Here is a 24,660-nt window from a genome sequence, read left to right on the forward strand (position 1 = left end):
CTTCCACTTCCTGTGCAGCATCTGGGCCGGGAGCTGGGGTTTCTTCCTGCAGCACTGCCTGGAAAGGCGGGGAGGTGAGCTGCTGACTTATCCTCCCTCAGCTTTCCTTGTGGCCAGGGAGGGAGGCGAGGGAGAGGGCGGGAGGGGCGAGGGCGGGTGGCAGCTGGCTCCCAGAGCTTCCTGGTCCCCGCCTGACTTTCCTGCTGCATTCCTCGCCGCCGCCTGTTGTGGAGATGCCACTGGGAACAGGCCAGGCACCCTGAGCTTCCGGCCCTGTGGTTTCAGTTCAAGGAGCACCTTGACGAAGCTCCACTGCCGAGTTCTCTTAGGTGGGTGAATACCTGGTCCTCATCTCCGCTCCCCTCTGGGGCCTCTGGTGCTTGATCAGGCCCCAGCAACCCCATTTCCCATCTTTGGAGCCTGAGGCCCGGGCAGCTGGGGCTTCAGCCGAACCGCCAGGCCCAGGTGGAAGCCTCCAGGGAGGCTGCTGCCTGTTGCTGACCCCCCTCGAGTGCATCACCCCCTGGGGCCGCTTCCACAGAACTGTACACAAGAAGCAGACCCTCTCTAGATTCTCCTCCCCAGGTAGCTTCGGCCACCACCCGGAAGGCGACAACCAAATGGCCGCTGCTGAGCCTTGGTGGAAGGAGCTTTGCTTCCTCTCGCCCTCCTCCTAGGCATCCCGGGCCTCTGTGTCAGAGTCAGCCCGCGGCAGGGCCCTCCCGGCTCTCGGGAGGCCCCGAGGGAATGAGCATGCCTAAGAGAGAGCAAGGGGGCAGCAAGCCTTTCTGCTCTGGACACCCTCACATCCGCCTTGTCATCCGTCTGCAGCAGAACCAGGAGGATGGCAGAGAACGGCAGGCTGCTGGGCGCTGAGTGGTAGGGAGCAGTCTTGAGTTGGAGAAGTCCCCTGCTCCACCAGGCGGTCACACCAGGACCCCCCAGAAGGAATCAGAGGAGGAGGGGAACAGGGATGCAAACATGAGCCACAGTGATGCACCTCATGTTTCCCCCTGGGGCTTTCGTATTTTACAGCCATAGTGAAAAGAAGCCTCCCAGCGCACAGGACTCAGGGGAGACAGGCTGGGTTCATATAACCTGAAACCATGTGTGGGCCCCCCCGCCCTTGTGCGGCTGCTGTAGGTTAGAGTTCTTGGACTGGGCCTCCTCGGACCAGGCCCCCACCATGTGCAGTGGTGTGGGTCATTCACTGCCCAAGGGCAGCTGAAGGTCAAGTAGGGGCTGAAATCTAGCCTGCACTGTGCTGGCCATCTGTGGGGCTTGGGCCCATCAGAGTCCTGTCTTCTGTTTTGAATGAAGGTACAACATGGACTAGTTGCACTATGCCATAGACTTTCAGTCTTAGACCTGAGCCTTCCTGTCAAATCAGCGGGGCTTTGTGCAGGCCCCGTGACTCCAGCAGCCCCAACTACACGATGTTCGGCACAGCATATCCCCTGACAATTGCACTGTATACTCAAGTTCTGGGTGACTCAGAATCAAGTTTCCGTTGGAGGGAGAAGCTCACGCAGCATTGCCTCTACTGGGGATTGCAAGGCTCCTTCTGCAGCACATGAAACTACTCCTTAGCATCTCCTGTAAAAGGGGCCATCTCTGGCCTTTAACAGATAATCCCTCCATGTCATAATACGTCTTAAGACTTGGAAAGAACAATTTGCTTTCTCCAAAGTTTTCTCTTTTACCAAGAAAAGAAAGGACATTGGCATGGGAGAACAGCCGACTGAGCTATCCAACCACCTGGATCCAGGCCTCTTGCCACCAATTAGTCCTAAATGGCAGCTGGTCCACATCCTTGGTCTATGAACTGTGTAGCTTTACTCCTTAGTTTTTCCATTATTAGTCCCATGACATGGATGGTCTTTTACACATCTTTCCCAGTGACATGGGAAAGCGACTATTCAACTAGTTGAGTTTTATAGTTTGCAGGAGGTAGGAGATGACATATTCATATAGATCTCCCTTTAGAGAGGTCTAGCATTTGGATAGAAAATGGCTACCAGATTGAAAAGCATATTGGTTGGTGGGTTAATTCCATTTGATTAGAACACTGGGATGTTTTAGACCAAGTTCTTGGGTTCCAGCCTCAATTACTCTGAAAGTTGCCACTATTCTACAGTCATAGACCATTTCCTCAGACACGGCCACATCTTGTGGGTAGGTGGTGTTGCCCCCAGAGCACAGGGAGCATGGTTGCATCAATGCAAATCCATTTCCACCACTGGAACCAAAAGATCGGAATGCACCCCCCATTAGAGTCTTCACAAGAGAACAGCAGGGAATTTATAAACTTTTTTTGAAGTTTGGACCTTTTATCATATAGATGCTAAAAATCTCAGGAGCTTGGAAGATTTTTCTCCTTCAGCTAGCCCTGAAAACATCTCTGTAATTTGTCCCACATGCACACTTGAGACACTTGGAAGGTGTCTGGTATTTTCTCGTTCTAAATGCTTTGTTAACAGACTTTGCAGAACCACTGACCCAACACTACTTCTGGGATGAAGAGACATCATTAAAAGCTCTTCACAGAGCTTCACTGAGATCATTCTTGCCTTTCCCAATACCCACTTCTTGTGAAAAGCAGCCTGGAGATGTTTGAACATCTTGTCTGGGTACCAGCCTTCCTCTCTCACACCCTCAGCCTACACGGTCTACCTGAAGGACCTCCACAGGGCTGTGGGAGTTCTCTTCTCCTGCAGTTTGCACCCAGTGGTCCAACTGGCCTCCCAGTACACTCTGGGTTTGTCAACAAAGTCCTTAAACATCCTCTACCCACAGTGTGCACCTCAAAAGCAATAAGGAAGGGCGGGTTCCCACCACTCTCCATAGGGCCACCGGGGTGGAGAAACTCCCGTAGGCCTTGCCTGAGAGCCTGTGGCACCTTCTTGGTGTGTGAAGCCACGGAGCCGTGGCAAACCAGCCACAAAGACACACCAGGGACCAGCAGGTCTTCCATTCAGCAAGTTCTGATTTCTCATGAGGGAAGGCCAGAGAGAGAGAGGACCAAAGAAGAGAAGGGACGAGCACTCATATTTTAATCGCCCCCTACCACAGCTATTGTGATGTTTACGTCTAGCAAATTCAAAATCATGTTTAAATTCCGTTAAAATGCATCTAGCTATGACAGGTTGCTTTCAACCCAGAATTCTTAGAATTTATGTTAAAAAGATGAAGTAAAGATATAGATCACACGGGGGTAGTCAGGTTTACAAGGACCTTCAACAGAGGGGGAAGAAAAGGGCAAGTCAGCATCAGTGGGTTTCTGTCCTTTGGCAAGGGAAGTAGGGCCAGTTCCATGCATGGGAGTCCTGTTCCCTGGCTGCCATTTTGCTACTCACTGGTTTGATGTTAACAGTGCAGGCTAGGTCCCATGAACTCAGCAGCTCGTTTCTGATGAGCAAGTGAATGAGTGAGACCGAGGCCTTCCTGTACACCAAGCCCTGTGCTCGAATCTTGGAGAGAATGGCAGGAAGAGGAGAGATGGGTCCGTGCTGTTCTACAGACCACAGGACGGAACCCCCACCAGGCGCCATGGGGAAGGCCCTACTCATTCAGTGCTCTCGCCTCTTACCACGGGGTCTCCTATCTGCCACTGTGTTGCTCTCTACCCCCCTCGAAGCTGGATGTGCATGAGTAACAGGCCCCTCCCCTACAAGAAGAGTGAACTTATAGCCCACCTTTACTCCCTCGGTCACGGTCAAGGCCTGGGGAGCCTGATAAGGCCTTGTCCCGGGGAGCACAGGGACAGCTCGGGGACTTGCTTCTTCCTCCATCCCACGGCTACTGCCTCTCTCCCTGTCCCACTATGTGGATGAGGCTGACAGGGGCCGTAAGGGACATCGGATCTCATGCAGAGGCCACCAACACACGCCAGCTAGACTGCATCGCCAGGACCCATGCAGCACGGTCACCTTCTGCACCCGCAAAAGCCGCTACAGAGAAGCATCAGCTCCCGACCTGCACCTGTGTGATTGCTAGAGCTCACAGAGGGAAATTTGGAATTTTCTCTCTCTCTCTCTCTTTTTTTTTTTTTTAGATGAGCTATGGTTCTGAGCCAATTTATTTCATGGTACAGTTCGATGGCCTTCTCCCTGGGCTGCCGCGGAAGATGCACACGCCGTGCAGCCCCAAGGGCAGCAGGGTCCTTCCTCCTCAAAGCCCCGAGCAGAAGATCAAATGCGAGGCCCGTGGCTAGGTGGCTCTGTGTGCACCTTCTGCAGAGGGAGCTGCTTGGGGTTTGCAAACCCGTCCCTAGAAGAGAAGCCGCAGATGCTCGCAAAAGAAAAAGGGTGTATCGAGTGGGGAAAGCACTGGACTCCCTCCCACCCCGAAGGAAACGACAACCAACAACAAGAAATTGAAGAAACAAAGAAAAACCAGAAGAAACGTTGAGGGAAGAAAACCAGCTGAACTTACCACACTGCGAGTGAACTTTTCTAAGGAAGTTCTACGACCTTGCTCACTTTCTGGCTTTAGGGAAAAAAAAAAAAAAAAAAAAGGTAGGGAGAAAAATACAGAAAAAAAAAAACTCTTCAGCTTACATGTGGTTTCCAAACAGCAGCAGCGGCAGCTAATGCACAAAAACAACAGCAAAACAGGGTGAAAAACGGGAAAAGAGAAGCAGCCAGCGCCGTAGGTGAGAGTCAGCGGGAGAGACAGCAAATGGAAGCCCGCCAGAGATGGTGCTGCGTCCGTGATGCAGTTAGGAGAGAGGGGTGTTTGCTTCTAAGGGGCCATCGGTGGTGCTGTTGGGCTCGGAGTCGGAGCCTCTGTGCCTTTGCACGAGCCACTGTTGGCCCTTGGGAGCTGTCTGCTCCCTGCTTCCCACTGGCTGTGCTCGTGGGCTGGAGCCCCCGGTTTGTGTCCCCGAGGCTGCAGGCACACAGCTGGGGGTCCCAAGTGGGGACCCAGAACAGACTACTCCTGAAGGCTGGGTGTAGGCAGGGGATCCTGATGGGACATCAGGAAGTGGCCGTGGGCAAGGTGAGGTCATCAACGCCTCCGGGAGTCGGGCTTAGGACTCTCAGATTTTTCCCCACCCAGACACAGCCAGAAAGTTCGCTCACTGCAGTTACTTCCTACTGGGCCCCTGCTGACTTTCATTCTGTGTCCTTAGAGCAAGGAGGGTCTACCCACGTCCTCTCTGCTGACACAGGGTCTTGCGCCTCAGAAGGAATGTTTCAGACAGAAAGTGCTCTCTCGGTATGTAGGCAGGTGAACCCTTCCGAGGTTTACGCAGGGCCGGCTACAGGAGGCTCAGGGACCCCCGTGGAGAACTCCTAGCTAAGGAGCCCTTGCCAGGGGCAAGAAGAGGCAAAGCCCTTGAATCCTCTCTCCAGGCCTAGTCGCTCACTACCACACACTACCATAGGAGGAGAGGAGGGTGTCGTGTGTACCTGACCCTCTCCCTAAGTTTCCTGCTTTGAGAAGAGGTTTGGGAGAGAATTACATCCCAAATACTGGCTAGTTGATCCTCGAGCCCTGTTCCAGGGTCCTGAGTCTGAGACTGGGAAATTTGGAGAGTAGAGTCACTCACATGGACACACACACACACACGCACCCCCCCAGCAAAAATGGAAACCGGAGAGCTGAAGAAGCAGCCAGGTGCCTGTGGGTCTGCAGGGTGCCGAAAGCAGAGGGGTGGGCAAAGGGCAGCCATCTGTCTGTGCGGTCAAGGTCAGAGGGCTTCTTTGGTGGTGGTCATGCCCCTATCCCTTCCCCTGGCTGCAGGGAGACAGGACGTCGCAGAAGGAAAACACAACACACACACACACACACGACACACACACGACACACCACGGCAGAGCCAGGCTGGACTTTCTCCTCACACAAGGAGCCGAAGGTTACCGTACCAAGTCTCGGCTCTGGGGACGGCGGGACTCAGCTTCAATCCGGTGCGCGGCCCAAGCGACACACACTCGGCCGGGGTCAGGCTGGTCCTGGGCCCTGCAGCTAGCACGGTGTGCTTGTCATTCTTGTCCTCTGGCTACTGGGTTGCTGCTCACAGAGGGTTGCCATCAGCCTGACTCATTCGGGTTCCTGCCTTGCATGTCCTGGAGGAGCACTCGAAACCCAGCTCACCGGCCCCTTGAGAACCTGGTTTGCCAGAGCAGCTAACCTTATCTTTGACAATATTAGGACAGAGGATGAACTAGGGATGAAGGTTCAGGAAGCTGTGGTTCCAGCCTCCATCATGAGATGGAAAAGCAGAAAAGTGAGGTGAGATCCAGGTCCCCTCTTGTAGCTGGAGCGTGGGACCCTCACATACCTTTATGACCTGGACATTGATATCACACAGCAAGCCCATCTCTGACATCAGGGAAGGCCTACCTGAAAAATACCGAGTTACAACTCCAATCCGCACCTGGAGACTCTCAGGGAGAAATGGAAGAAAAAGTAGGTTTTGTCACTGTTTTTTGGAAATAATTAACCCCTGGATATTGCAAGGGTGTTGGCATCTGCAAGAGCTTTTCTGCCAAAGAACATCCCTTCATTTGGGGGCTGGGAGGCTCGTTCTAATCAGTTTCACATGTAACATTTCACAGGCAAGCCGTGGGTCCCTTCCTCACATGAGGGATCTCCTTTGAGAAGTTCTCCCCTTATGGGAGGACCTGTGGGCACAGGTGTATCAGCTCCACTCCCTGAGCTGGAGTGTGTTTCCCCTTTGTGTTGAGACCCATAAGAGGACGGAATGGCTTCTGGACTCTCCTGGGCATGTAGATGGCCCCAGATGAGCCAGACTGCTAGAACCTTAGAATTTTTCCAAACTGGGATCAGTTCAGGGTCTTGAGCCACGAGAAATAGGAACATTCATTTTGACCTTCTCCCATGAGATCTGGGCTGGAGATACCAGAAGTGTCCATAGCTTTTCTTGAAAAAATGGGCATCTGATGTTCCCCTCCATCAGAGCCCCAATACCTACACCCTCCTGCAAGGGAGCTGGCAAGAGGCCAGGCTTCACATTTTCCATCAAGTAGTGACACTTGTTGGAAGGAGTGCAGGCAACCAATAAAGCTGGGTTTCTGACAGTCTGGGTGTTCCAGAAGTCCCTTTTCCTTCCTCAGACTCTCGGGGATATTCTCAGGGCTACCTAAGGGCAGGAGAACGGGATACAAATGCTTTTCTAGACTCTGGAGTTAGAGGGTACCAACCAGATGCTCAGACAGGGTCCTGGCACACGAGGGAGACAGACAGACAGTACACAAAGAGGAGGGCTGCGTGGCAGGGAGAGGCAGCTGACAGAGGGCGTGTGGATGGACAACCGCAAGCTTCAGGACTGGGCTCCGCAGGCTGTGAGGGGGGGCGAGGGGATGCCCGTAGTCCTAAGCGGCGTGGCATGGACGTTGTGGATTTGGGTGCAAGGGGAGCCACACTTAATCACATGGGGGCCTTGGAGCCAAGCTGCAGAGCATAGAAGGTTTGCAGGCATACAGGAATCCCGGACCATCTCTCCTGCCTCCCCTTTCCCAGACCCCAGGCCCCTCCCGGCTCTTCCTTCCCTCCTCCCAGAAATCCAGCTGAGTTCTTCCTGCTTCAGCTGCCCCTCGTCACCTACATGCTGAGGGTCCCTGGGGGCCCCCAATCCAGACACCAAGGGCTGCAGGGAATCAAGGCTTGACTCTGAGGGGAGGAGGCATACGAAGCTAGAGTGCAGTTATTTCATGGTTGAAAGACAAGGCAAACACTGTGCGGCATCAGGGAGGGGACGATTCCACCAGTGACTTCTGGGGCTAGACTGGGGATTGGGGGGAGGGCTTGAAACCTGTAAGGTTTTCTACCCAGTGAGGGGGTTGCCCTGATCCTTGCCTCATCCTCATCGCTGAGCTGGTGAAACTTTATCTCAAGTCTGTGGTGAAGGGGGCCGGACTTTGCAGTGAGGGGCTCTTTCTGGTTTCCTAAGGGATTCGTGGGCGTCACCGCCAGTCCTGAACTCTTGTGCTGAGCCACTGTGGCCTTAGTATTTGGTCACACCCCCTGCTGTGGGCCGAACGCGCAGGCCAAGGTAATGGGGACTTGGAGACAGGATGCCACACCCTGGACCTTGGGGGTGCGCTGGGATGGTGACGATTCTATTTGTGTGTCTTCCCTTGGACGGGGAGCAGAGAGAGAAGGGAAAGAAGAAAAGTGAAAATAAATAAAACCCAAGGGATGATACTGTCATCTGACGCCAGAGCAAGCAGCAGGTAAGGGTCAACAGTGCTAAGAAAGGCAGGCCTGCCCTTCCCAAAGATCTACCTTCTTCTTGGCCAGCAGCAGGTCCTGGTAAGCGTTTGACCGGAGGAAGCGGGCATAGCTGTCACTCTTCATCAACTTGTAGATGTGTTCCTGGGAAGGACGGAGGCGGGAAGACACAAGAGAGAACGGTCAGCCACTGTTAAGGACGGGGAGTCACAACCCAACTGGCCACTGTTTTAGGAAAGAGACAAACTGGGGTACGCTTGCATGGATCGAGAAACACTTGTGATATGTTTGCTTTGTTTTCTTGTCCCACCCAGAAACACCAAACAAAATATATTTTCTCCCTCAGAATAAAATCTCCTCGAGGATCATGTCCCAAAGGCTTTGTAATTGGGCCTTGGCGCCATGTTGAGATGCAATATTGTTTAATGATTAAAACCACAGGCACAGCAGTGAGAAGGAACAAAGTACTGGTATACCCAACCACTTGGATGGATCTCGAGGGAATTATGATGAGTGAAAGAGCCCATCCCCAGAAGGTTACATACTGGATGATTCCACTGGTATAACATTCTTAAAATGACAAAGTATAGAACTAGACAACAGATGAGTGGTTGCCAGGGGCTAAGGATGGGAGGGGGTAAGGAAGGGTGTGGTTATCAAAGACAATATGAAGGATGCTTGGGGTGATGGTGCTGTACAGAACTAAACACACACACACATACGCACGCAAGAGTACAAGTAAAATTGGGAAATCTGATACACTTGGTGGTTGTAGCAATGTCAACATCAGGGTTGTGATATCATACTATGGTTCTGCAGATGTTACCATTATGGGAAACTGGGTAACTGGCACATTTCTGTATGTCTTACAGCTGCATGTGAATTAAAAAGCTTAATTAAAAAAAAAAGAACTCCATAGGCCAAGGTGCAATTAGGTCAGTTGTGCATGTTAGGGCCACCCTCCTATCCTGGGAGTGTGCCCTTGGCAACCATTTACAGGGCATGTGAGCAAATACGCCTGGCCTAAGGCTTACATCCAGGAGGGGCAGATGCTATGGTGTGCTCCCCTCTCTTCTTCGCCCGGGCTTCTAGAGGCATTTGCATTCTGGCCCTGGTGATGAATTTCGCCCTGGACTTCCAGCTAATTCCTATAGTTTGTGGGCCCTTCCTCACAGATCTGTCCTCACCAGGGTCAGGGTAAGCCTGGTGCCTTAAAAAAGGGCATTTGTTGATGGGAAAAACATTATTTACCAGTTATGATGGGATAAATGTGGCTCAGTGGTCCAGAAGAGCCTGGCTGTCCCAAGAGAGGACCTGTTAAGAGGAATGGTGGGCTTTCACTAGGGAGGATGGGATTGCTGGCAGAGGCTGGCCTGGTAGAGGAAGCATCTTCTCTTATACATAAGCATTGTTCATGCCATGAAGCTGGACAAGGGCCTTGGGGCTCGGGGGAATGAAGAGCTGGTCAGTGAGGAGAGAGTGCTCAGTTGAGAGGTGAGACTGGTCATTAAGGACCTCTTCCTTGGGTACTTGCCTCTCAGGGGAGGATGGAGGAAGGGCAGCCTCCCCTCAGCTGGGGGGCACATTTTATAGATGCCTGGCCAGGCTGCTGTTGCAACCCAGAGGAACCCGGGACAATGGCGAGGGCTTGCTGGGAGCCTCTCCCTTCCCACCTCAAAAGAAAGTGAGAGCAGAAAGCAAGCAAGTCCTTGGCCACGTGTGGATCCTTCTCCAACTCATCTTCAGCTTGGGCACCAGCGTGATTCTTCCTGTGATGCCCCCATATTTACAAAAGCAGGGTGTAAGCTGGCTAACGGGATGGCCCACTGCAAGGAGCCAAGCAAAATTCAACAGTGGCTTGGATCTGAACCGACTTTGATAATCCAGACGTGGTGCATTTCATAAACTTAGTGAGAACATGCTTCACCTAGTGTTTTCCTGCAATTTTCAGACAAAAATCCAGCCCACTTTAGTGTAAGTTCCTTGAGGGTAGAAACAATATGTCTTTATCTCTTATATGGGTACAGCGTCCAGCACAGGGTTCAATGTTAGTGACACTGTTTCCAGGTTCACTGACGTGCTTGTGTGAGTAACATCCGGTGAGTTTGCAGGCACCATACTTGTGCTTTCTGCTCACATCAGTTCCTGCCCTCTGCGTGGAAGGGGAGTGGGGCTGGCACTCAGCTTGAAGGAATCCCACATGGGAGCATCTTGGGTCATCTCTAATGGCCTCAGAGCTTAGGCTGAGGTGCTGCATTGGTCTTTGTTTTCATGTGTGGGCTCTTTCAATTGTTCTACCATTTAAATCATAGGTACAAATATTAATGACTCACTGTCTCTTTCTTCTTGTCTCAGGCATCGCTTGTGTCTGGCTGACAGAGGCAGGTGGCTCCTGAGTCATCGGGAGAGACCCATCACTCATGCCTGGACCCTCTCCAAACCCCTCTCCAAGGTAACAGGTCCCTGCTTCTTATCCTGGCTTCTCAGATGAATCTAGATCCTGGTCTATCTCACAAAATACCCCCCTACTGCCTCAAGAGAAGTAAGGAGATCTCTCCTCATCCAGCACTTCTGGCCGTGGCAACAAATTTCACCCCTGATCTAGCTAATTCCTCCAGGCTCACTGCGGGATGGAAAAGCCTGGTCCATTAAAAGAAAGAACTCGTCAATTAAAAAAGAGCAGGATAAAGCACGTGTCTAAACATTTAGTCACAAAGTCAGCAAATATTTAATGAGCATCTACTAGGTATGAACACTCTGTCAGGCATTGAGGTGACAGCCTGAACAAGATGGACTAAGTCCCTGCTGTCATAGAGCTTAGATGCTACGAGGCAAGATGGATGCACAAAATGATAGACTACAACTCCCAAAGCAGTCTCAGGTCCGAGCCACTTGTCAATTTTGCATGGCTCCTTGCAGTGGGCTTACTCCCATCAGCAACTTTTGTAGACCTGGGCGTGTATTTGAGCTAAGGGCTCCAAGGACAAAGTGTGAACACAGGGTGCTGGGAATGGGTGTATATGGGATGACCCACTCTGCCAGAGGAGGGTATGTCTCCCCGCCCCCTCTGGGCCTCCCTTTCCCACAGTCTAGAGACCCATGACTCTCCCCTACCCTCCTCTGCTCTCCCAAGCCAAGAAATGGGGCCTTTGATAGACCCAGTTACGGAACTCTGTTCCTTCCTCCTTGCCAGCTTTGTCTAAGAAGCACAAAGACAGTAAACAGGGGGTGGGTGAACGGAGCGCTGAGGTTTTTCTGGGAATGAGAATTAAGATGGGACTCAGGGTCTTTGGCCCGTTCCCAAATGCAATGAGTTTATCACTGCCAGGGACAGCAAGTGTACAAAGCTCTTGGCAGTGACCTCTACTGATTTATGGGAGGTTCTGGTTTGTTTCGCCTACTCTGAAGACAAGCAGTCTTAAGGGAAATGTATATCCAGAATCTGCACAGAGCCACTGGCAAAACCAGGAAGCCCTCACTGACAGAATTCCTCAGGGGCTAGAGAAAAAGAAGTTTCGTCTTCTCTTTTCTTCTTTGCCTTTTCTTGTCTTATCTTCTCTTCCCATCCTTCGCTCCTTCCCTTCCTCTTTCTCCTTTTTCTCTCCTTTCTTCCCTTCCCTCTTTTTTCATTCTTTTCCTCCCTCCCTCCTCCTTATTCCTTCTCCCCCTCAAAAAGAGATAGCTGAGTTAACTATGAACAAGCAGAACTAGCAGGGTCCACATATGCCTTCCTGACACATGGGAGGGTAGGAACGGTTCTCCATAGGCTGAGCAACTGACGCTCTAGGGCCCCAAATCCTACTGAACATCTTAGCCACAGTTCTCAGTGTGGGGAGGGAATCACGTCCCTCTAGCGGCTGACTGTTACAGCACAGGGTTGTCGCCCTGATGAGACATTCCACCTGCATCTCCCTTTTTGGGCCCAGGGTTGGGATGGGGAGTTCCACTTGCCTGGGATATTAAGGCGGAAGCAACAACAACTGGAACCAGGAGGGTGAGAGACACACGTGGACGCTGGAAGGAACAAGAAGTGCAAGCTGTCTCAAAACCACACCTGCTTCAAATCGATGTTTTGCTGTGATAGTCCTCATTTGGAAATCTCCTTTATTTTTAGGCAAAACACAGTGACCCTCACAAGCACTGGGGAAGGTAATCAGACAAATGCCTGGGGCCTTGGGCCCCAAACATGCTGGAGCAGCTGACTTACTTAAGAGCACCCTCATGTCCTCCTCTTTGCTGTGGGTCCCTAAAACTGCTACAATCTCATTTCCCAGCTTTTGAACATCCTCCTGGAATAGGAAACCTTGTCAACTGGAGCATTGCACAGCTGCCAAGAGCCCTTCTTGTGATTTTTAAGTGTCCTATTTTTCTTTTTGCAGAGATGTGGGCCTCATCTCTCCCTCCACACCCAGACTTCCTGGAACAACATCCAGACTTTGGGGACTGCTGGGTCCATCACAGTCCCTTGGAGGAAGATGAGACTGTGGTGTAGAATGGGATGTTGCTGAGCAGACAGGTGGAAGCAAGACTGGTCTGGGAGCCAAAGGTCCCAGCCACTCATGAATTTTGCATGGCTCCTTGTGGTGGGCTTACTCCCATCAGCAACTTCTGTAGACCTGGGGGTGTACAGGACCCGGCCCTGCCTATCACACAATTAAATGAGGAAATAGAAGTGAAAGCACCATAAAAACTCTATACATGTAAAGTAATAATAATAATTGGCCTTCATGTTGTGACTGTCCTTGCTAGGGATGACATGGGTGTGAGCCCAAAGACTGCAGGTTCCCTGGGGTGGGAAGAAAGGTGAAGCAGAGCCATTATTTAGTTGCTGTTGTTTGCTCTAAAACATTATTTTTGTTGCTGTTGTTTGCTCTGAATCAGTGCTTAGATTTAAACAACCCCACTTTATAGATGTGGATTCTGAAACTCTAAAAAGTTAAGTGACTGGTCCAAGTACAGAGCTAGGATTTGAACCCAGAACTGTGTGACTCCAAAACTCACACTCTTCCTGGGCAACGTGTTGCTTTTCATTGTCTTTGAGTTGGAGTGTTGAGGGGAGTCAGTGTTGCATGACTGGGACAAAAGAGGTCCTCAATGTGTCGTTGGCAGAAACAATAGGGGTCTCCTCTTGAGTCCTGATCTGAATCATCCTGGTAGTAGATAACCTGCCCTTTGAGAGACCATTTACTACCTCTGCCATCAGTGATGGTGATGGCTGGGTCATTCAGGGCAACGGGCTCAGGTTTCTTACCTCACAGACTGTGTACAACTTGCCTTCCATACCAGAAGGAAGGTCCTGACCTGGCAAAGCTCTGGGGGCTGACTGGGCTGTTGGGAAGCCATAAGCAGCAGGTCTGTATCAAAGCAAGTCACCCAGGAGATCCCTTTTAAGAGTCTTGAATATTGTAAACCAGAGGTCTTTAGACCCTAGGCATGGTTAGCTGAGGCCAAGGGGAAATTAGCACTTGTTTCAACATGAATCCTGCAGGAGGACACAAGTGGTAAGGACTTGATGTGAGTCCTAAATCAGTATCTGATGAATAGATGTAGGCAAGGCAACAGAAATCATGCCTTGCAGTATGGACACCCACTTGCAGGAAAGGTGATAGCTTGTTGTCCTCATGGAGCAGCTTTGGATGACCCACCTAGGATCATGTGGATATTAAATGAGAAGCCCCCGTTTGGATTTCTTTGTCCTGCTAAGCAGAACACGGGACGCTTGTTTCCATGTAATGCAGCATTCAAATCATAAGAGAGTGTAAGAACACTTTCTCATTTGCCTTTACCCTGTGAAGCATCTGTATCAACACGTTCAATATAACTGACCAAAGGGTGCAGTCATTTGACGCTGTTCAATCCCTATTCTGTAGATAAGGGTAGCTGTGAAGACAGCTTTGTGTATTGCCTTTTGCCCACCCAAATACCATGGGCATTAACTCAGACTAGTGTTTTCCTTTTCCTCTACAAGGTCATGGGGTTTGGTGCAGGCAAGCTATGCTCCGAAGCATCAACAAAGAAATTTTGGAATTTAGCTCTCTGGCGCCTTCTCTCTAGGAGCTACTAGTCTGTGTGGTAATAAACAGAACCATATCACAAACAACGGATCTGTTCTTTTGGAGAATGCAACCCTCCGTCTGCTGTTCATCTCCCTAAAATAAAACCACCCACAGAATAAAGTGAGTAACTCCTGGAGCAAGCGATGCAATGGCATTCTTTACTAAACTATGTCTGGCATGGGAAATCTACCAGGAAATGCCCTCCAATTGACGATTAATGTCAGGAAACTTGGTGCAGTCTTGTGATACCGGCACACGAGACCACTACCTCCACCACCAGAGCAAAGGTCACCAGCCTCCAGCAGGGTGTGAAGACTTCTACTTGTGAGTAATCTGGGACAAACACACATGTGTACTCCACATAAAAGCTTTTACCTCTTAAACAAAGCACATGTCAGAAATCTTGCGTTCCTTAATCAAGTTGCTTTTAAACATCTTAGATGAGATAATAATAGAGACTTTTGACTAGAGGCTTCCTGTCTGTTTAAAGGAGGAGTAGATATTGGTGTATTTCTCATCTCTTTCATCACCCATCCTCATCTTGGTCTTGAGGTTGCCCTTTGATCATGCCATGCATGGATGATGGCTGAATAGAGTTTCAGGAACTTAGATTGAGGTCTACTTAAAGGAAGGGTCCCTCCCATGTATCTGTATATTCCCAGAGCCTAGAGCACCTGACTCTTAGTGGGTATTCCAAGTTTTGCTGAATTGGCATGTTGTAGAAATTTAATTTAACTAGTATTTATTGATCACCTACTCTATGTGTTCCCCAAGGTTGTTTGGCAAGATTTTTTGAAGTGGAAAGCCAAGGGACAGATTGTCCTTCTTTTTTCTAATGACAGGTGCAGCTGAGAGTATTAGGATTCTGGACTCAATTGTCAAGGAAATTTTTTAAAAATTTGAGCTGTGGGCAGAGCATTACTTTAGTGTTGTGGGGACTTACAAAAGGTAAAGAAGACCAAATTCTCATCAAAGAACTTTGAAGTCCTGAGGTGCTGGAAGGCCCAGAGGGGCCTCAGTGGAGCGTTTCAGCAGCTCCTACAGGGCAGGAAAGCAGTGGGGCTTGGACAGCTAGGAGGCCAACACAGGGTCCTGCAGGAAACGGAGCCAAAGGCTGAGTTGGTCTGCCCACTTCAACTGTCAGTCCATTTGATGGACGGATTTCCAATCCAATCCAATCTCAATGAAGTATTTTTTCAGGCCCGTTTTGTTTTGTTTGTAAAGAATGGTGTGCTCTTAGACAAGCTCTGCCTGATGGTCAAGAGTCATCCAGGCCTCCTACTTCCTTTGCAATTTCCCTCACTATAGAACTTCACAGCTCACAGGTCAAGGTCTCCCAAATGGAATGGGAGAATGACTGTTCATGAAATGGATGGGGAGATAGATGAATGATTGAACGGGCCCAGTGACACATTCCTGGGAACATCCAAGACTTTTTAAATTGAAGCCAGGCAGCCACTGTGCCAGCCAGCTGACTTCCATCTCCCTCCTGCAGCCTGCAGAGGCTCTGAAAAGAGGTGAACGCCCTAAGAGGAAGCCTTAGGTTCTCAATAATTCCTGTGGTTTCATTCTCTCCTCCAAAAACCACCAGCAAAGCTTTAGATTACATGCTCTAAGATTCAGACCTCTCTTGCTCCAGCTCACCCTGCCTACCACCCTCTGATACCCTCTCTTAGCTCAAAGCCTTCCACGCTTTCCTACTATCTTCAGGGTGAGAAAGTTTGAATTCCTCAGGATGATGCGTGAGGCCCCCAGCATTTGGCTCCTACATTCTTTTTCTGCATTTTTCTCCTAAGACCTCCTTAGATGAGCAGGCATCTTAGGAGAATTCTTATTTGGTCTAGCTTGGAATTAGAAGACCTTGGGAACACTAAAGCCATTCATTTTTGTGAATTCACACACATAAATATGTAGCACTTTTTACTTTTTTTCAGGGCCATTAGCTCATCTGGTTTCTCAAAAATTCTTAGAGGGCTATACAGAAGACATCATCCCCAATTTCTAGATAAGAAATCTAAGGCATGAAAGGTCAAGATTCTTTCCTGGGACCACATAGCAAGTGAGTGGCAATGCAGGTCCTCTGATGCTCCATGGTTGAGAACAGAGAATTCAATCCCTAGCATAAAGAACGGAGTCCTTTAAAACAAACAAACAAAGAAACATGGCCCATTTTCTTTTTTTCTCCCCTTACAAAGCTAAATCTGTGAAATTGCAACAACACAGCAAACAGCTGAGGGCTATGGTCACAGCCCACAGACCTTTATGGAAGATTTGGTCTTGGCCCAAATCTTCAAAAAAGCCAAATGGATCAGTAAAACACAAGTTGCAAATGCGGGGCCCGTGCTGATGGGGTGTCTTGTGAAATATTTCCACAGGAAGCAAACACAGGCAATTAACTTTGCTATAACAATGCATGTGGTCAGATAAAAAACAAAATCCTTGGAGAGAGCTGGCACCCCACCCCCAGTCCCCATTTCAAAGGAACCCATAAATCTGGCTGACCCATTTTGGCTACTGACCCTAATAGTTGAGTACACACTCACAGCTCTATGGCATTCTGACCCCTGTCAGGGGCTTCTGAGAACCCTTGGGACCAGCTGAAGAAGCCACTCACAGCTCCTGATCCCATAGGGGAGGATTTCAAAGGGCTTGGGTATCCTCATTCCCACTTTGCAGATAGGCAAAATGAGGAAAGCAAGCTTAAGACTTAAATGTGCAATCCTAGACAAAGCAGGTGGCAGAAGCAGTATCAGAGCCTGCTTCCCGGCTGGACCCTTCTGTAGAGACAGGAGTTTCCCCAGCTCTCAACCTGACAACCGAGCCCTCAACAACTAACAATCCGGGGACAGTGTGATCTGAGCAGCAGATGCTTGGCCCACAAGTCAGGAGATCTGAGAGCAAGTCTAGGCTAGTCATGGGCTGCTAAGGATTTTAAGCTCTTTTCCTCACCTGGAAGCTTCCAAATCACACCTGTGTAGCTGGTGCAGGCAGCAGTGCTGACCAGGTGTGAGCATCATGGGGCTGGCTGACTTCTCCTCAGTCTGATGGGTGACATCCAACCCCCACTCGGACGCATTTGCAGATGGGGTTTGTTATGCTACCGCACCAAGACAGAGCCCCTCTGACCTCCTCTCCCAAAGAAATGGAAGATTAACCATTCCCAACCTGCTATCTTCTACCTTTTTCTGGGTTTCTTGAAGTGTTTCAGTGATTTTCATGATAAACTGTTTAGCACAGGGGTCTCAAGTGACAGGCCTCCAACTCACGTCTGGCCCCGAGCTAAGAATGGTTTTTACATTTTTAAATGGCTGGAAAAAATAAAAAGAATATTTCATGAAAACTTATATGAAATTGAGCCTTCAGTATCCATAAATAAAGATTTTTTGGAACATAGCCATATCCACTCCTTTATGCTGTTTACATTGTAATGTTGTTACACTGTAGCTGTTTTTGTATCACAGAACTGAGTAGTGGTGACAGACCATATGACCCAGAAAGCCTAAAATTTATACCATCTGGCCCTTTACAGAAAAAGTTTAGTTGTTTTTTTTTTAATTGAACCTGGTTTAATGTAAAAGGCAGGCTACAGAATCAACACTATTTGCATAATCACCCTGTACACATAAATTGAGGAGAAAAATACACTAAAATGGGGATTATCTCTGGATGCTAAAATTACATGCAATTATTTGAATTTTTTCACCAAACGTGTTAAACATAAAGGTATAAAAAATATTAATCACATTAGGGAAATAAAATAGTGTTTATTCTATCTTTCTGTGGGCCAGACCATTTTAGTTGTTGATGTGCTTCATTTCACCTGGTCCCCTTTCTGCCCCCATGTGTAGGGACCCCTGTATCTCTGTTGTACGGATGAGGAAAGGAAGACTCAGGGAATTTAAGTAACTTGCCCAAGGTCACACTGCTAGTTAGAAGCATATTGTGTGTTCATGGTGGAAACACACTTAAGAAACAAGTTCGTTTAGGAAGAGTGTTTTATTTGAATTCATAGGAGACCAATCCTAACAGATAATGAGGAACTTAGAGAGGCTATGAGTATCCTAAGAGTCCACTCTTTTTCAACAATGAGGTATCCTATTTGTGGAAGTACCTGAAAAATGGCAGAGCACTGTACTAATGAAGGCTGTGTATTCAGAAACTTGTCAAGGCACAACCTGTTGACTTCCTAAGATTTCCTATCCAATCTTTCTCAAATTAGAAACAACATAAATGTCAAGAAGAGAGGACTGGTTGGCTAAACTATGGTGCTTCCATACAAGGGAATACTATGCAGCAGTTAAAGAACCAGGCGATAATCATCTTGTTGCTGCTAGTGTGGGCACTGGAGCTCTGAGGCTGCTCTGTGGTAAGGCAGGAGAAAGTGCATGAGTAATGACGTGAAGTACTAGGCCATCACCTCTGGCATCCTTGAGAACCAAGATTCTCAGCATAGACAAAGGAGGCACAAATATAAAAAGAAGAGGTTAAATAAAATCCCCTGTTCTTTTCAATTTGAATAGAAAGTATCAGTTTGAACTTATGATGTATTTTTAATCACCACCAACAACCACTAATTTCCTAGCTCTGTCCACTGAAAAGGTCTATAAAGGATGACCAGCCCAGGAACAATGAGCACCTCCAAGTGCCTAGATTATGGTCTCTAAGAACCATGTCCCACTAAGAGAAACCAGGGGTCCTTGGAGAAATGGCTGATTCCAGGTCTGGGGCAAGGCCTGGAACATCTTAGTTTCCTTGCTATTTGGATGACACCAAAGACTACCAGGATCATGTAAAAAGGAGCCACTGACAGAGATGGCACAATCCAAGCCTTAATAAAAATAATAAAGAAATGGACTAAAACACATCAAATATGTTTAAACTGATGAGTTTACAAAGATACTAAAAGCAAAACAGAAAACCCTAATTGGTCACCATTAGAAGATGATAGTAAACCACTCATTATTTTGAAAACTAAGAAATAAAGGGAAAGAAGCAAACACTTATCCCATCTTTCCTATATAAATTGTATTATTGGACGATCTAATAGGAGATATATTTGATTATTTGTATTTCAGCTAATAAATGAAGTAATTAACTAATGGATCTAAGCAATAAACATCAATAATTGCCAAAATCACAAAAAGAGAGAAAACTAGACCTTATGTGCCTTCTGACAAGAGAGCACAACATGATTTATGAAGCATTTTTGCCCACAGATCATCAAATGTAAATCCAATTAAATATCTAAATCAAACTACTAATTTGTAGGAAATACAGAGGGTAGAAGAACATGTTAAACAGCACCACAGGGCTGCAATTAAAAAAAAAAAAAAAGTCCAGGCTGTGGGAATCTCTACAGGACAAAGAATACAATGTCTTCATGAAATAAATTGCAAGGGGGAAGGGAGGGGAGTAAAGGGATATAAAAGAAACCTATAGATTAAAAGGCATGTGAAAGACATGTCAATATACAGTAATGTGTGGGCCTGATTTGGATTCTGATTTTATTTTATTTATTTTTTTAAGATTTTATTTATTTGTCAGAGAGAGAGAGAGAGAGAGAGAGAGCAAGAGCACAAGCAGGGGGAGCAGCAGGCTTCCCGCTGAGCAGGGAGCCTGATTTGTGACTTGATCCCAGGACCCTGGAATCATGACCTGAGCCAAAGGCAGATGCTTAACTGACTGAGCCACACAGGTGCCCCTGGATTCTGATTTTAAATTAAAGATAAAAAAATGGCATTTATACCACTGCCATAAATTTGAACTTGCATGACATTTGATGATCTAAAGAGAATGTTGCTAATTTTTAAGGTGTAATAGTGGTGTTAGTAAAGCTACATACTAGGTATTCACAGATGAAATGATGTAATGTCTCAGATTTGCTTTAAAATAACCCAGTGGTAGCTGAAAAAGTAGGTGGGGACACAGACGAAATGAGATCAGTCCTGTATTGATGATTGCTCAGGCTGGATGAGGGCCTGTAAAGGTTTGTTGTTCTGCTCTTTCCACTTTGCCACATGTTTACATATTTCCATAATAAAAGATTAAAATAATTTCCTAACATCCTAACAACCTCCTTCCTAACATCAGGCTCAGAGTGATAATAGATGGAGTGCATCATGGTTCTGACCAGTATCCCTGGTCTTGTATTTTATGAATAATGGAGAGTTGACCTGTGTGTTTCAGATCATTCATCTGAGGGTCCTCTCTATCACCCCAGGAGATTCTCCATCACCCAAGGAGCTTCTTTATCACCCAGGAAGCTTCTCCATCACCCAAGGAGCTTCTCCATCACCCAAGAAACTTCTCCATCACTTTCCTCACCAGGATACATCAATATGTACTTGGGAGCATATACATAGACCCATACAAAAAAAGATTTCTCTTGACTTAAACATTTTGCTTTGAAGCTGCAAAGGGTGTGAGGATGTTGAGCTTTCATAAAGCAATAACACTGAACTCTATAGAACCAAATCTGCCTGACACCAGCATCCAGTGGTGCTCATGGCCAGAGGAAGGGAAAAACAGTTATGGTGTTGAGCTTGGGAGGTGTTTCCATTCTGAAGTTCTGAGCAAATAACCAGGCAAATCTGGATGACAAGGGACACTGGTTCTGTTCCCATGCTATATTCACATCAGTGCCACTGAATTTCCTAAATTGGATAATAATGTCTGTAGGGAAGCAATCTATGCAAATTCTCTATCTGGGGACCCCACAGGTAAGAGAAATGAAGAAGGTTGAGGAGACAAGAGCAAACCCTTAAGCCCCATCACCAGGCGAAGGATGGGTGAGAGGGAATCACGGTTGGGGCCAGGAAGTGGACAGCTGACTGGATGCTTACCTTTAGAAATGGTACCTCCCAACCTTCAAGGTAAAGCGTGCTGTTTAGAGTGGCTTACGTGGCTTCGGTTTCTGTTGCCAACCTCCCAAGCATCTGTGCTCAATTGTGCCATCCAGGCTTAGGAGTCCCTCCCATGGGCTTCCTTAAACCTTAAATCTGGGAGCTCACCCCAGTTCTCCCATTTTCTTGCCTTTCTCCCCAGCTAGCCCATAACCTCCTTGAGGGCAGGGGCTCTGTCTTTCTTGGTGGTATCTCATCACATAGCACAGGGCCTGGGATATAGAGGTGCTCCCCAAACAGTAACTGCAGAGTTGGAGATCACTACGGAAGCAGTGTAGGGTGGTGGTTACGAGCATGGGCTTCACGGTGAGATGTGACTCACAGCCCTGCCTGCTCACTATACCCACTTTGCCGATGTGGTGTTATGGTTTCCGGACCCTACTACTGACTTATTACAGGACCTCAGGTTTTGTAAGAACATTCTGAGATTCTCCTGGAAAAGATAACACATATAACTAAATGTTTATCTCTCTGTAACAATGTAACTGATCTAGGAAGCCGGGCCTAGGAAGAATTTCACTATGCACCTACCTGGAATGGTTTCTCCTGATGGACTTACAAATAATAAAACCTGAAATTCTAGCTACACACAATGCCTTGGACCTATGTGAAAGGGTGGAGTGGTGGAGTGGACAAATGAACATCTTTTGAGTAGATAAGAACCACTTGAGTAGATAAGCAAACCTGGGCATCTTCGAATGTGTATCTCCCTCCATCTTTGACGTTTTGACTGGTTATCTCGTAGCTGTGAGAGTCCAGGTTGATTGCACTTGGGGCCCCTGGAGCCAGAAACTCTTGCCAGATTTCTTCTACCCTCTTGGCCACATCCTGGAGGGGTTGTTTCTTGAGGTCTTGGACAGCCAACCAGAACCTGATGTAGAAGCATAAAGAAAGTCAGTTCCAGGGGCCTCAGCCTCTGGACTCTGCTGGATGTGGCCCCAGAACTGAAATCCCACAAAACTCATTCTGCTGCATCCCCCAGCCTTCCCTGCTGCCCCTACCTAGGTAACAAAGACGGTAGGGACTGCTGGAAATCCATAGGGTGCTCCATCATGGTGGCGAACTGAAAGGAAGTGCCCATTAGAAAAATCATTGTGCTTCTGGTTACCAACCAGAGATTTCTTTCCCTTTACAACAAGGTTTCGCAACCTCAGCACTATTTCCATTTTGGGCTCAATAATTCTCTGTTGTGAGGGTTGCCCTGTGCATTGTAGGATGTTAAGCAGCAACCTTGGCCTCTACCCACCAGATGCCAGTGGCAACCCCTCCCCAAGTTGTGACAACCAAAAATGTTTCCAGATATTACCAAATGTCCCCTAGGAGGTGAAATCCCCCCCTGGTTGAGAGCCAGTTCTCAACCTGCCCTGACGTGGACAATGTGAATTCCTTTGTCATATCTGGTTGGGATCAGTTTGCAGCATCAAAATTAAGGGAATCACAGAGGCAGATAGAATCTTGGGATCATAGAGAATATCTGAGCTGGGAGGACCCAGCTATTCATGTTGCAGATGGAAAGGCAGCCAATTTGCAAGGTCGGCGTCCAGCATGATACTTAGCATATAGTAGGTGCTCAATAAATGGCTGTTGGCTTGAAGATGGGCTCATGAGGAACAAAGCTGAAGAGGCATACATGGGGAACATCTATGCCAAAAGATTCTCCAGGGAGCACTGGAGAGAAAAACCTCTTGTTCAGTTCCATATGTGCCTTTCATGAATTCCTCAGCATCAGCATGGCAGCGGCTGTTGGAAGAGCTAGGTGTGAGCTCTTTTCTGCTGAGAGCCAAAGCACACGGGGCTAAGCTTGGACAACAGCTCCCTGGTCGTGAGGATGGTTTCCGAGGCTGCCCCGGGGAGGGCTTGCAGCAGGGCCCAGATCTGAGTAGCACACTTTGTGCCTTGTGAACAAGACAGGCCCATGGCCCCATCAATGAGACATGAGGACAGGCCCCAGGCTATGTAGTTCCCATAGCCTTAGTATTCACACATACTCAAGTCAATGAAAGGGCAGGGACAAGAGAAGCTGGATCACGACACGGTGGAAAGTGCATTCAATCTGTCATCGAATTGCGCCCAAAGTAAGATGTACTTGTTCCCCCCCCGCCCCCTTTTTTAAAGGTTAAGCATGTTTTTCTGTTGCTGTTCTTAGAATTGTCTTTGGAGCCAAGTGCATAGCCCAAAGGCGCCACTCAGTGGCCAATTGCGGTAATACAGCTCCATTTCTACAAGGAGAGATGTTTGCGTACAGGGGCTTCTGGACTCCCAACTCTTCCCCTGCTTTGCCATTTGGGATTCAAATACTCTCTTTAAAGGAAATCCTCATGGTTCCCTTGTTGGTCCTGAAGAGCGAGAGGCTGGGAAGGAGATTTCATGACCTCACTTGACCAGAAGACCAGGAAACACAGTTCTGTCCTCATCTTGCCTATGCCACTTCTTGGAATTATGCCTTTCTGGCCATCTCTTTCTTCATCTGTAAAATGGGTACAAAGTGGGTGGCAGGGTATGTGACATGGGTCTGAAGAACTTCCCATCCAGGTGTAACAGAAATGCTTTCAGGTCCCGTGGGTGGGAGTGGTGGAGGGGCCAAGGGGCAGCCACAAGATTAGTACGGGGCTTTCTCCCGGGGGGCTGGGCAGAAGCTGCCAGGGGCTCTTGCTCCTGCCATCTGTCGTCACCTGCCCCTCAACACCAGCCTGCTTTCTTGCTTCCGCAGGTCTGGCGCTCATGTCCTCTGGCTACCGGGGAGAGAACAGCAAGGGTTCTTTGAGCAAAGTGCAAAGGCAGGAGGTCCTCGGAGCCTTAGCTGGGGAGTGGGGCTCTTCCACCTCCCAACCCCATGCCTCTGGGCCCTTAGGTCTCTCCGTCCCGCCCTCGAGGTCTGCCATGGAATGAAGGAGGTGGCTGGGACACAAAGATGAAAATGGTCATCTGCCGATGACAGCGCCTATAGGCTTTCTTTGTCAGGACAGCAGGGTTTGATGGGCAGGTGGGATTTAGGAAACCCAGCTCTAAAGAAGGAAGCCGGTGTGGGTTTTTCAAAGGACCGGAAAGAGTGCTAGTGGGCAACTCACCAAAGACTGAGTTGGTGAGTCTTTGGCAGCCATGTGCTGGGGCTGATGGGAGAAGGGCCCTCCCTCAGGGAGTCGCCTCTGGGCCGAGTCCCCCGGCTGGAAGCAGCTTCTCTGGGCCAGCATCCTTCCCAAGCCTACGGGACCCTGCAGTTTCTCACACACATGGATGGTTCCCGGGCAATTTCCTGCTCCCTCAATCAATGTCATGTGGGGGGTCACCTTCTGTCACTTTCTGTCCCGTGTTCCAGGCTGCTCTGAGGAGGAGCTCTCAAGCTCCGGGAGGGCCCTGGAAGCTCCCAGCAGCTTCGGAGCTGGGCAGGCTCCTAGGGTTCCCGAGGCCTCAGAGTCCCTTTGGGAGAATGATTTGGGAGCCACAGTCATGCACCTCATTCAGCTGGGTATAGAGAAGGTCTAAAGTGGATGTAAAGGGAGATT

At 48.6% G+C, this 24,660-nt stretch overlaps 1 protein-coding gene across 1 annotated transcript in view; it reads right to left on the bottom strand.

Annotated features, from left to right (window-relative positions):
• RGS6 (regulator of G protein signaling 6) overlaps window positions 1–24,660 on the bottom strand; it is a 541,337-nt gene that overhangs the window by 12,277 nt on the left and 504,400 nt on the right. The window contains exons 16-18 of the mRNA XM_034992635.1: window positions 21,842–22,028; window positions 8,254–8,343; window positions 4,435–4,488 (exon numbers count right to left, since the gene is read on the bottom strand). Of these exons, the coding sequence (XP_034848526.1) occupies window positions 4,435–4,488; window positions 8,254–8,343; window positions 21,842–22,028 (331 nt within the window). The remainder of the gene's footprint in view (window positions 1–4,434; window positions 4,489–8,253; window positions 8,344–21,841; window positions 22,029–24,660) is intronic.

This window comes from Mirounga leonina, unplaced genomic scaffold (genome assembly GCF_011800145.1).
Source record: "Mirounga leonina isolate KUSES-001 unplaced genomic scaffold, KU_Mleo_1.0 Mir_82, whole genome shotgun sequence".
Taxonomy (NCBI): Eukaryota; Metazoa; Chordata; class Mammalia; order Carnivora; family Phocidae; genus Mirounga; species Mirounga leonina.